Source organism: Arvicola amphibius, chromosome 5 (genome assembly GCF_903992535.2).
Source record: "Arvicola amphibius chromosome 5, mArvAmp1.2, whole genome shotgun sequence".
Classification (NCBI taxonomy): Eukaryota; Metazoa; Chordata; class Mammalia; order Rodentia; family Cricetidae; genus Arvicola; species Arvicola amphibius.
In genome coordinates this window covers 72,603,517-72,616,710 of record NC_052051.1, presented here as the reverse complement: position 1 = coordinate 72,616,710, position 13,194 = coordinate 72,603,517, and the positions used below count along the sequence as shown (strand labels likewise).

The window sequence follows — 13,194 nt, the reverse complement described above, 5'->3', positions numbered from 1 at the left end:
TTAACTGCAGGGCTCAAAGCAGAAAGGCCCCTGTCTCCTAACAGGATTAGAGGTGGGCTAATAGCTTTAGGAAGACAACACACATGAAGGGGCACATGTGGCTGTTAACCACCCTTCAGCAGCGTGGCAAATCTGTTTTCAATTATCAAATCAGGACACAGTAATTTATGGCGCCCATGAAGCTGCTTTCCCGGTGAGAGGCTGGTTCAGCCAGCTTCTGCCTGTCCCTGTTTGCCTGTTGCTAGGGTGATGGCTGGCCTGGAGACAAGAGGAGGAGAGGCCATGAGGTCTTTACTCTACTGCTGAGGAAACAAAGAACCACGTGGGATAAGATGCCACAATGTTCACACTCCAACTGCTCTCAGCGACAGCTGAGATATTTAGGGAGCCCCCCCCCCACATCAACAGCATCAGCGACATCACCAAGGTGACATCTGCAAAGGTTATGGACTGTATATGTGATACATCAAAGACTGATCCCAAACAAAAGGAAATTCATATTTAATTGAGCAAAAATAATCCAAGGGAAAACAAGAATAAAAACAAAACTCTTTGAAAGGCTTCCCCAACTTACGTATTTAAATGGACCAGAAAATTAACCTGCTTCTATCCCATCATAGGAGCCCAGAGGAGATCTCTTTAATATCTCCCCAGTTTTGGTTCCGTATGTGGTCAGTGCTCATGACTAATATTTTCATTATGCTCTCAAAGTATAGGTAGCAACACCGTGACTTGAGTGAGTACTTTCATTAACTCCAAACACTGATAAAACAATGTTACTCAGTTTCTGCAGATGATTAGAAAGCCTACAAAGACTATGCTGGGCACTGGAAATAGTTACTTATTGTTTCTGAACAACAGCAACAACAATAATAAAGTGTATATATAATTCTTTCCAGAGGGCTCAGAATCTGAGCATTTTGGGGGGCTGTAAGGTGACTTAGAGACATGGCAAAGGCCACTCCGTTTAGCAAGAAGACTCTAACCTTTCATGAGGCAATCACAAAGGATATTTACAAAAAGCTTAGTGTCTGTAGCAGACACTTTGGGAAAAAACAACAAATCTTTAAAGTGTCTGGGCAGGACTGTAGACTTAGATATTTTGGGGGTTTCCTGGATTAAAGTTCACATCTCCTGTTGCTAGAGTTACTATGGTCCTGCATTTCACCTTAGGTAGTTTTCTAATTGGAGCGGTTAGTTATAAATTAATTAAATGTATATACTACCTAAATAACTTTAAAAATACTAAGCCTTTGTTAAGGTGGAGAGAAGGGCTTCAAGGATGAGAGGAGCCCATTTGCCTGTTTTGTGGTGCTGAACAGAGTCCCTTGCCTACGAATATTCATCATTGTTTCAGAGACTTCACTGTGGTAGAGATTTTCTTAGGCAATGTCCTGAATCCCTTCAACTGAAACTTTAAGAAAACACAAAAATAACATCCTTATAGAGAAACAAACAGCAAAACAAATAGGACCTATACCAACTTTGGTTAAAGATTCTAGAAGATGCCCAAGCTTCCAATGGTCAAAGGAAGAAAACCAATTCTTAATTTGTTATAAAACATTTTGTGAATCATGAACAAACTTAGCAAATGCTTGTTTAATGAGCCAATGGCTGAATATACCTTTATATGACTTCCCAGTGATGTATTTCATAACTTTTATCAGAGCTAGTCACCATAGGGTTTAACCATGGAAAATTTAAGAACAGTAAGATTCAACCACTGTTTAAAAGGAGGGGTACTGATGTTTTGTTTCTCTGGATAATGGGACAGAAAAAGGCTTCTTAAACTACGACATGTACAGGATTCTCTGGGATCTTGTTAAATTACAAGCTCTGATGCAGGAAGTCTGGTGTCAGGCTGTAAACCAGGCATGTCTAACAAGCCCCAGGGTACCAAGGCTGCCAAGGCTACAATCAGAGCCCAAATTCCACAATACCCCTCAAAGTGGAAAGCTGAAGGGGTTCTCTCTTACCTGCGCCTACTGTTGACAGCAATGCAAACAGCCAGAATCAGAGCCAGTGCCAGGAGAGATGCCAAGATGATGAGCCATTCTGGTAAGAATGAACCGAAGGACATACATGAGCTGCACAAACATACTCAATGGAATAGAAAATACCACTTAAAAATTGGTCTGCTCCAAATAAAAACCCCAGCCAACTCTGCAGAGAGGTCTGACCAACAGGTACAGCTAGAATATTCTAAGACAATCTTGACTGTAGATGTTCCATCCAACAGGATTCTTGTATTAATCTCTTATCAACAGTTAGTCAAATCCTGCTGGAAGAAAAATCTATCCAAAAACATATCAAACAACCTGTTGAAGCCTGTACGTGGTTTTTTTTCGTGAAATGTTAAATAGATCAAAGGAAATTTATATTTCTCATGACAGAAACATTCCATGCCGATGTAAGAGCATCATAATCGGTGGGCAAAGGACGTTCTCATGGTTTGGTAAAGGTAGATTTCTATGGCTCATTTCAGTCGTTCAGCTCCACTTGTTAAGAGACCCCAAAATACTCAGACTTCCTGATTTAGAAGTTACACGTTCAAAAAGTTATAGGATCTCAAAGACGGCTGTAAAGATGTCCATCATTATGCTGTTTATAACCGTGAAAGTTGAAACTGACTTAACGTTCAATGATGAGATATTAAATGAATAAATTAAGATACATCCATTTTGTTATGTGTTATAATTCAAGGGAAAGATATTTAATGACACGGAGAGTGGAACTGACCAACAGAGAATGTTAACTAAACAGCACATACAGCAGTTTTGAAATAAATTACTCTGAAAAAAAATATTAAGAAGAACATCTGTTAAGACCACAGCTTAAATACTTCTGGGTAATGAGGAAGAGAGTAAGTGATTTGCATTTCCACCCATTCGCTAAGTTGCATTTTCTAAAGTTTATTTGATAATTATGTACCACTTGTGGATTAATGCAATATTGTCCACATGTTTTAAACTCAGGCTTCTGTAAGACTGACAAGCTGACCCAATTCAGTTGCAGGTGTGTGCAGTAAACGAAGGCTTGACAAAGAAGGAGAATCTTGTCAGTCATGCCCGCTTCTCCTTGGAAGTCCTGCTTTCCTCCATTAGACTGTGCGTCCTCTTTGGCTCACCTCAAGAGAGCAGGGACACTGTAGGGACGATGCTATTTCTGTTCTTCTTCCCCCACCCTGCCTGACCTTCAGCACTGAGTGTTCCATACTCCTCACCACAGCGGGATGAATCCCCCTGCTTGAATTCAGCCTGCCCATTCCCTGCCTGCACCTCCTCAGGTGGTCAGCAAGCTGAGACAAAGGAGGAGGGCCACAGCGAAGCCACTTTGGAGCTCCCCCAGAGGAAGAGTTGAAAGGGTAATTTACCACAGTAAGAGAAACTTCCTGTGTGGAATCCCCCTTTGCATATGCTCAGTTTCAACCCCGTGCTAAAAGAAGAAATTGCATCAAAGGCTAAATCTTGCAGCATGGGACAGTCAGATGTCACAGCTCCCTCCCTGTAGAAGTCATACTTTCTAAAAAGTTCCTTCCGGCTGAACTAACAGGCTGTTCCTCAAGGAAAAGTAGGTTGGGGAGCAGAAGAGTGTTTTTACTCAATCCAACACAGATGGTCCCGTGTCTCCTCCCTGTCCACCAATGCAAAGAGAATTACATGTTACATCTCTAGTCCTAGAAATACAGGGGAAGCTGGGTTGAGATAGGAAGGACCTGGGTTTGCCCTGGGGTCTTCTTGCTGATCACTCATGTGGGAAGGAGGCTTCAGGACATACCAGTTCTTTGGGGAAGGCCTCCATGTGAGCTCATCCAGGACACGAGAGACCTAGAGGGGAAAAGAGAGGGCTTCCTTCTTTCCCACAAGGGGGCTATCATATTTTTGGTTATCCTTAAACTTGCAAAGAGGTGTCAGGTGTGCATTTGATGAGGTCTTTCCTAGGACATTGTGAGAACCTTGCTGTAATCTTACTTTTGCTTCACGGCGTGAAACTCACCTGGAATCTGAGGTCTCCTCCCAGGTAGAGGAGTCGTGTTCGCGCCACCGTCTTGACTCCCACTTGAGTGTCCTAAGAGGGAAAACAACGAGCTTTTTCAGCCCCAGTTTGGAATGTATAGCCAGGAGTTTCTTCCAGAGCATTGTCCCGGGCTACCCTCCAACCACTGCCTCACTAGACTCTAGAAATAAATTCAAGATGCAGACGTTTACAAAGTGTTAGGGGAAGGTATCATCTCACTCTCTGCCTCCCAAGAAAGTTCGGTGTGACCACACTAAGGCTTACAAATGGGATTTTTGTTGCAGGGAACAGTGACGGACAGGGTTTGAACTGGAGCTCAGTGCTGGCCCATCCTGGGTTTAGGACCTAACTTATTAGCAATGTGGGCAAGGACAAGTTATCACCTCGGAGCCTCTGTTTTCTGGCTTATAAAATGAGCATCATAGCCGGAACACCTTCATTGTAGTCTTACAGAGGCTTCAAGAAGTAGATGATAGTAGTAGCTGTGAGCAGTTACAATATTGTCTAAGACCTTGCCTATAAACTGTGGTCCTGTAGACCAGCAGGATCCTATCACTAGGGAGCAGGCCACCAATATGAAATCTCAAGCTTAACTCCAAACCTCCAGAAACAACGTCTTTATTTAAAATAATGTATTCATCTACTTCGGAAAGTCCAAAGTGAATCTAAGAATCACATGCATTATGCTGCTTAGTTTTTTGTGAACTTGATACAAGCAAGCCAGGGTCGTCTGTGATGAAGGACCTTTGATTGAGAAGATGTCTCCATCACATTAGCCTGTAGGCAAGTTCATAGGGGAGTTTTCTTGATTAATGATTCTTATGGAAGGGACCAGCCCACCAAGCAGTGCCACTCTGGGACAGATGGCCCTGGGTGGTATGAGAATTCAGGTTGAACAATCCATGGAGAGCAAGCCCTCAAACAGCATTCCGCCATGGCCTCTGCTTCAGTCGCTGCCTCCTGGTTCCTGCCCTGACATTCTTCAGTAGACCATGACTCAGGACCTGAAAGCCAAGTAACCCTTCCTCCCCAAGGAAAGGTTTGGCTGTGATCTTTATTATAGCAATAGAAAGCAAACAAGAACTCATATTATAGGCACTAATATGAACACTATTTTTTCTTTTGGCAGGAGGGGTGAGCACTGGCTTTTTCTGTCTATAACTGAACGGTTAATAGAGTCTATGCTAAAACAGTAAAACATAATAGGAAAATAAATGCTTTCTACCACTAAAAGACAAAGGAAATGAACAGAAAACCCGGCTTGGAAGGAAGCACAGTGAGACGGAAAGCCTATGAGTCAGAATCCAGATGCCTTTTCACAACGAGAAAGACATCACATTTCAAAAGAAACTTCTTGGTGTTCTGTCTCCTTTCTTCCTTTACTCTTTGCCACTAAACAGCAACCTGTTCTGGGATCTTGAAGGCCACCAAAGGGAACAAAACCTAGGCAAGACATTGTTGGCTAGCTCATGGTCTATGAAGACGGGGCTCAAAAGTAAATATTTTCTGAGAGAGCCAAACTTTAGGCTCTGCAGAGTGAGCGCTGGAGTCCAACCACCTACGGGGGGCTTCAGTGTGTACAGTCTGTTGCTTCGCTAAGGCTCCCACAAAATGGAGCAAGGCAACTTGTGTGCTGTGTCCACAGCGCGGGCACTGTTCTGAGAGTGGCCTCTCTTCTCAGATCTCAAAGGAACCCATGGTAGGTTTTCTACCCGCCTGCCAGTGTCCTGGGCAGTTGGCAGGTTTGTGCGTGCACATGGCATGTGCACACACATGTGCTGCACAGCAGCCACCCAAGCCAGAGCACCGTGACCTTGGAAACCTCTGTGAAGGGGTAGCCACTCCCACCGGTCTCCTTTGTCTGACTCACGGCAGCCTTTGATATTTGAAAGGGAGGCCATTAATAGATCATAATCTATTTTCCTTTTCCAAAGAAGTGCTCCCAGCAAGGAAAGATCTAGGTGTGTGCACAAGATGAAACCTCCCGTTTGAACAACAGACACCTGCATAGGAGCCAAAGGAAAAAAGACGAGTTCCCACCCACCCGATTCTCACTTCAAGCAAAAGCCTGAGAGGTTGGGCCAGAGACAGCAGGCTTCCCTTGTGCCCAAGAGCTCCATAAACCCAATCCGGATGGAACAGGCCTGGAGAATGAGTTCTGCAAAGCAGAACACTGAGCACACCAGTTTTGAGATGGGGCCCAGCCACAGAAATGGGCACAGAGATCATACCGTTGGCTTTAACGGCGGCAAGAACGGCAGTGGAGAGTGGAGCACACAAACCAGCTGAAGGGGAGGGGCTTAAATAAACTCAGACTCCGATCCAGTTTGTATCTGCACAGGGCAAGATTAGGCCCTTTCCATAAGCTTCTGTGCACAATCTCTGTGGCTGGTCTGCAGGCTACACTCACAGTAGCAGGGGTCTCTTGGTTTTGGAAACCACACCTTCAAATAATAACCTCTTATGTTCTCGATATGTCGTGTTCCACACAAAGCCTAGATTGCTGAGGTAGGTAACATGATCTCTCTTCCTACTGACAAGGAAACAGAAATTGGAGATGACCGAGTATGCTAAGCACCACAGTGAGCTCAAAACATCTGTCTCTACTTCAGGGTAATTATTAATGAGCCCTAAATGCCAGAGCTCCTACATTTAAGGGCTGTTATCAAATCCATCCTCAGATTTGCTTGAACCCTGGAGGCAGCGCTTGCCCCCAACTCAAGCCCACAGCAGTGGATTTCCTGGTTCCTATGGACCACGTAGATTCGTGATTATCAGGAACTCATGGTAGGAAGTGCTGAGAGAACCTCTCTGTAACCCCAGCATTAGGGATTAGAAGTAAGCTTGCCTCGTGTCAGATTTTGCTGCCTGGAGTAATGTTTTCAGGGGTTGATCTGAGTCATGGCCAACAGCAATCTATTTAATAACGCATATTTGGTATAATTACGGTCATTATGGAATTTTCTTCCAGACCAGACTTAGGAGAGGCAATATAAGACCCCAGGCCTGAAACCTGGCTCCACCACTCTCTGGTCATATCAACTTGGCAAGGTGCTTGCCTTCTCATACCTTCCCTTCTTCTCCTCATCTGTAATAAGGAGATGATAAGAGTATATTCATGTATTATAGAAGGGTTTGCAAGGTAATTAGATGAGTTAATAGAGAGTGAGCTCTAAACTCCCTGGCATTGGGTATGCGTACCCTACTGAAATATCAGTTTTATGTAATTCAATGTACAAATGAGATGTTTTGTTTAGTCTTTCTGGCACACAGTAAATCCTCAAATGTTGCCAGGAATATTCTAAACACTTTCCAGGTATTCATTCTGTCATGTGGTCTTTAAAGGGTACCCTGTGACGATATCTCAAGATTTTCAGCTAAGACATTGACCCTGTGATCATCCTGCTCGATTTCTAGGTAGAGGGATGCGAATCAAACATGAGTTATTTTATGCTGAAAGGGTTCTCTTAGTGACTTTTGAATGGGGGCAATGTTAAATGGGGGTTGTCCTAGTTAGGGTTACTATTTCTGTGATGAAATACCATAACCAAAACCAAGTTGGGGATGAAAGGGTTTATTCAGCTTACATATCACAGCCCATGGAGGGAGGCCAAGGCTAGAACTCAAACCTGCCTGGAGGCAGGAGCTAATGCAGAGGCTATGGAGGAAATTGCTGCTTACTGGCTTCTTCTCTGCGGCTGGCTCAGTATGCTTTCTTATAGAATCCAGGACCACCAGCCCAGTAGTAGTTCCAGCCCCAGCATGGGGGCCCCTCCCACATCAATCACTGAGGAAATGGTCCTCAGGCTTGCCTGCAGCCAGATCTTACTGAGGCATCTTCTCAGTTGAGGCTCCCTCCTCTCCAATGGCTCTAGCTTGTGTCCAGCTGACACAACACTAGACAGCATGGAAGAACTTCATCAAGTCTTTCAGACTTTGACAGATGGAAGCTCCTTTTCAAGAGCACTGGTTCTCACAGCCTGGTACCCATCCCAGCAGTCTCGGGGCGACTGGGAATTTACTAAGCATACAAATGCTTGGGCTCCACCCCAGACTACTGAATCAGAAACTTCAGGGTGGGGTCCAGCAGAGTGACTTAATAAAGCCCTCCCTGTGGCTGAAAATACATGGGTTTTCTTTTTTTAAGTGTGAGACAGTTCCCTAGGGACAATGACTCACGCTTCATTAGCAATCATCAGGTTGGGAGATTATAATAGCAAGTGACTAAACATTTCAAACTCACCAGCTGATCCGGATCCATATGTCACAGTGTCAGAACCATGCCTGGGGTCCATGGATGTGTCTCGGCCTTCTAGAATAATAGGCAAAAAAAAAAAGGTCAGCACTGTGTGTCCACACACAGTGATCTTCACTTCCATGGGGGGTGTCTTCAGAAAGCCAGCATCTGCTAACAACCAAGAAGTCACCGCTCATCTTTAAGACGCTGAGGAGTGAGCTAGAGCCTTAATCAAAATGAAGGAAACTGAGGCAGCGCAGGCTGTTTTAGAGGACCACTAAAATAATGGTGTGGGTAGAAATCCAATAGCAGAGCTAAAGAATATTCTAGGAAAATATTCGATGCTTTCGTGGGGCTGGGTTTTGAGCTGGACACTTCTTAGCTTGGACAAGAGTTTCGATACTGAAATATGATCACGTAAATGGGTATACTTAGGCTCAGCAAATGCACCATGAAAGAGGTGTCTCTGAGTCTGAGGCAAATGAATCTTAGGCATGAATGTGGGAAACATAAACTATCCAGAGAGGAGAAAGGCCAGACTTAAGTGAAACAAGAAGCGGAGAAATAAGTGGATGCCATAGAGCTGGGGATCAGAGTCAATACCCGCTGATCGTTTCTTCAAAAGTTACACCTGCAGTTTCAACAGTCTTTGGCATGATCCCATCTTCTCAAATATCCATCACCAGCAAACTTTCAGTTGAGACAAACTCAAGAAGGGCTGAATTTAAATCCAAAGATCAAATCTTAGGTTCAGCATATGGGAAACATGCACAGAGAACAAGAGCTCCTAATGTTGGTATAGATCATTACAAAAGCGCCTAGGGGGAGAATACAGTGAGCTGCTCACCGCCATTCCCGGTTAGCAGAGGGTTGCTAGTAACTGCTCCTGTTATGACAACAGACAACAGCACTTGCCGAAACACCACACTGAGAGTCCCACCACCAAAATCACCATTTCCAAAGCCATCACCATCAGCAGGCCCATCAGCACCACTGCCATCGCATAGGTCAGCGCTTTACCTTAGGTGCGTAGATTGAGAAACATGTATAGACAGAAATAGACTTTGTGAATCCTCTAGAAGAAAATAGGGAGTAAGGATCAGGCTGTTTATGAATCCCTGGATTCACAGAGAACGGAAGGACATACAGACACCACCACCTTTCTTATGTCGATCAGACGGGATCAGCGCGTGTGCGTATTAATTCTGTAGAAGGTATTTTATTTGCTGGCAACTAGACTCTGCAAACGACCTAAGAAACTATAACTAAGATTGCCATTTCAAATTTAAATCCTTTAAGTTGATCGATGGATGGGACCAGTTTAGCATGAGAACAGGGTGGCCTTCCTAAATTTGATTCATTCTGCAGGAACCTAACAATAGCACTTGGAGATTTTAATGAAGAAAATAAGGTTACTAATAAGGACACTAAGCAAAAGCCTTCAGAGTGTAAGGGGGCTTGGGTTTGCCAACTGCTGAGGTTGATATTTTTAAAGCTCTTTTTCTTGAAGCCCTGGAAAAGGAAGCCAAAGGAAATATGCCACACATATGCCATCCCGGTTTTTTTCCCCCGTCAATCAGAACCTCAGCACTACCATCTGTTTTGCATATGTGATTCTTGTGAGATCAGTTTCTTGTCTTTTGGGAGAGTGAAGGAGGTAGGGGCTTTCCACAAATTGTGTGTGTGTGTGTGTGTGTGTGTGTGTGTATTTAAGGTTATTAATCTTTAATGTGTTAGCAATTGAGTGGTAAGAGGTACCTGGACTATAGGCACTAGTAGGATTGGGATTCTAGCTTTTTAGCCACAGAAAGCACTTCCCCTTTGTACACCATTAGTTTGTTAATACAAACAAAGAAATAAAGAAGAGAAGTAGAAAGAATTGCTTATTTGAAAGAAAGGTCTCATTCTGGGTCCATGTCAGACTTGGTTGAGTAAGTCATATGTTTACAGTTACAAAAAAAGTGAGGATCCCAGTTTATTAACCATAAATCATGAACCTTGAAGCATACTGCAAGTAGAAAAGACTTACATACCAACCCATCACCAAAAAATGAAATGGAATGAATCAGTTCATCATGATTCATCATGAAAGATAATGTCAGAGGAAAGATACCAGTATATGAAAGTCATTTGAATGTTTGGTATAGCTTTGCTAAATTGGCAAAATATATTAGCTGAATCATATGAAATTGCTAATAGTCTACTATTTCGATCGACGAAGATATCAGTTTCACATGACCCAAGTTAATATATCGCAAAATGAAGAAAAGACAAAGTGAGAAAACCTACCACGAGAACCAAGTCACAAAAAACTAAATGGAGATTATACCGAGAAACGGGAGCCTTGCTTTGTCTCAAATAAACCCAAGTTTGCTGGCACTGGAATTGATGGCCAATGATGAAAACCATTCCCATGGCACAAAGTAATCTAATCGCAACCTGCACAGAAAATATCCCTGATAATAGGAAAAGATATGTTGCTTCTCCAGAGAAGCAAACCAGATGACAAATGGCCAAGTTACCTGGTAAGGCGCCATCAACATTAAAGTCGAAGTCTGCAGCAACAGTCACTTCGGTTTCTTCAAAGACCCCAGTCTTAGCAGGGGCCACTGGGGTGAGAGTCCCATTTTCCATTGTGTCTGGATAATGAGGGGTGTAGCCTTCCAGAGAAGTAGTTGTGTCTTTGGGAAAGCTTGGACCTCTTCTTCCGTCTTTACCACCACTCCTAGCTGCGTGGTGGAGGTGGAGTCAATGACAAGCCCACACCTGGATGGTCCCCACCCACCATGTGCTTGTCTTCGGAAGGGAAAGTTGCTGACACATCTTTCTACTTGTCCCCCAAGACCAAAAGCAAATGGTACTGAACAAAACCAATATTTGACAAAAGACTGCAGCCGGATAGCACGCAACAGAAAGAGGTTTTGGTGACTACTGCTCAGAAGATGCAGTTGTTATGAGATTTGTCTGAGTCATCAAGGGGAAGCTAATCCCATTATGACCTTGAACTCAACTCAAGTACTACAGGATTTTGAGCTTTTTTTCTCAATTTGATCCACCTCTGAGGATGAAGTGGAAGCAAACTATTGAAGGAAAAGATGAAACCATTCTGTCTGCAACTGGAATAACAAGCTCAAGATCCCAAAGACCTGAGTCTACTGACTTGATTTCTTTTCTGTGCCAGAAGGGCATTGCTTTCAAGTCACCAGTACCATGCGTTGTGGTCCAGAAGACAAAATGGAGATAGTATTAATATAATGGATTTCAAGAAAATCTTATAGAAATAATCATCACTTTTTAAAACCAATTCAGCAGAAAAGTTTATACCTAATGTACAATGGCTTCTAAAAGGTCTACAAGCAGAAGAATCAGAGACCACCACCAGACACACCTTTTATTAAAATTAAAATGTAAAAATGAGCAATGGATGTACCACCACCGAAGATACCACAAAGTACCCATAGCTTATTGATTTCTGCTAAACAGCCAAACCCAGCTGGGGTTTATGATCCTTACTGCTAGATGGCAAAATAGAAGTTGTTGGGTGGTCTTGGTCTTCTTCCAGTTCTCCATGTGATGTAGAGACTTTCTGAGAATGACTCTGTGCTGTTTCAATGAGGGATGAAGCTAGTGTTAATTACGAACCATACTACAAGGATGTTGCCCACCAACAAGAATGATCTAGCTATAGGATCTAGCATTGGACAGACACAATGGGAAAATTATATTTGTGCCCTACATCATCTGCTGATTGATAAAAAACAAACAGAAAAATTATACTTTGTCCCTAGTTAGCTTCTTTGTCTCTCAGTGAAGTTCCAGAGTGAAGCCCAAGCCAAAACTTTACCCTCCCTGGACCACCTTGCCCCAACTGCACCAAAGACCCTACAGAAACAAAAATCATAGAGACACAAAAAGGGGAGTGGTAATTTCAGTTTTCCCTCAACCACCAAGATTGGCAAGTTGTAGACAAAGATGTTATAAAGAAAACAGCGCCGTGCAGTGTGTCTGTGAACACAAAAGAAGAATCCCATCTGCATCATTTAACTCAGAGCAACTTTACAAGAAAACACATGACTCCCTTGTAGAGAGCCTTGCATTTTAGGGATGACTTTATTAGCAGGGCTGTGATCTTGCCTGTAACAGGGTTTCTCTTCACTGCACCAAAGAGATGCTTGCCTGGGCAAACCCAGGGTCTTCAGTGACATGTATCAATTTGAGATTGAATCATGGCCCATATCTGAAATCACTTTGACAGTTTTGAGTTCTTTTCTTTTATATTCTTCCAAGAGAGGCACTGACTGACCTCTGAGGTGCAGGTGCAAAGGTTCCAGAAAACACACCCATCAGCCATGTCCACCACCAAAGAAAGAGACATTCAAAATCCTTAACCCAACCCCAGAACAAAAGCCAACAGTAACACAAATGGAAATACAAGTCCAGCTTTGGCAAGGGCCGTTTATAGGCTTGTATATGTCTGCTTTGTTGCCTAACGCTGCTGTTTCCATTGGTGGCAGTCAATACATGCCTGCTGGCTTTTTTTTCCGATGCCTAAAGGGTTCCTATGAAGGACTCTGCCCATTATGTGTAGCAAGCAGTGAAATGAGGCCTTCTTAGTTTGGGGAGTTCTTTGATAATCTGCCAAGAATTTATAAATGACTTTGGGTTGATCCTTGGTCTATCCTTATACACATGGTGAAAATTAAGGGTACTAAAAAATTCATATTTCTTCCTGGCAGATGTTTAATGATAGAAAATATGTTGACAAATGGTTCTTTTTCATTCCCAGGGCTCTACCACCTTGGTCAATTATTAACAACATTCCTTGCTCCTCCTCTCAAAGCTAAATGAGATTTCTCTAGTCACTGTGATGACCTGGTCCTCATATTACACACTTATGGAAGCAAGTTTTCTCCTTCCTTGACTGGGTAAAAAGTGGAATC

General features: G+C 43.2%; 1 protein-coding gene across 3 annotated transcripts in view; it reads right to left on the bottom strand.

The window, feature by feature from the left end:
* The window catches only part of Cd44 (CD44 molecule (Indian blood group)), an 84,877-nt gene that overhangs the window by 7,656 nt on the left and 64,027 nt on the right, over positions 1-13,194 (bottom strand). For 2 of the 3 annotated variants that reach the window (XM_038331305.1, XM_038331306.1), the window contains 5 exons: positions 11,768-11,857; positions 10,777-10,983; positions 8,261-8,329; positions 3,997-4,068; positions 1,977-2,055 (listed from right to left, as the gene is read on the bottom strand). In XM_038331305.1, coding sequence (XP_038187233.1) covers positions 1,977-2,055; positions 3,997-4,068; positions 8,261-8,329; positions 10,777-10,983; positions 11,768-11,857 — 517 coding nt within the window. The remainder of the gene's footprint in view (positions 1-1,976; positions 2,056-3,996; positions 4,069-8,260; positions 8,330-10,776; positions 10,984-11,767; positions 11,858-13,194) is intronic. The other variant, XM_038331307.1, reaches the window with a different exon arrangement.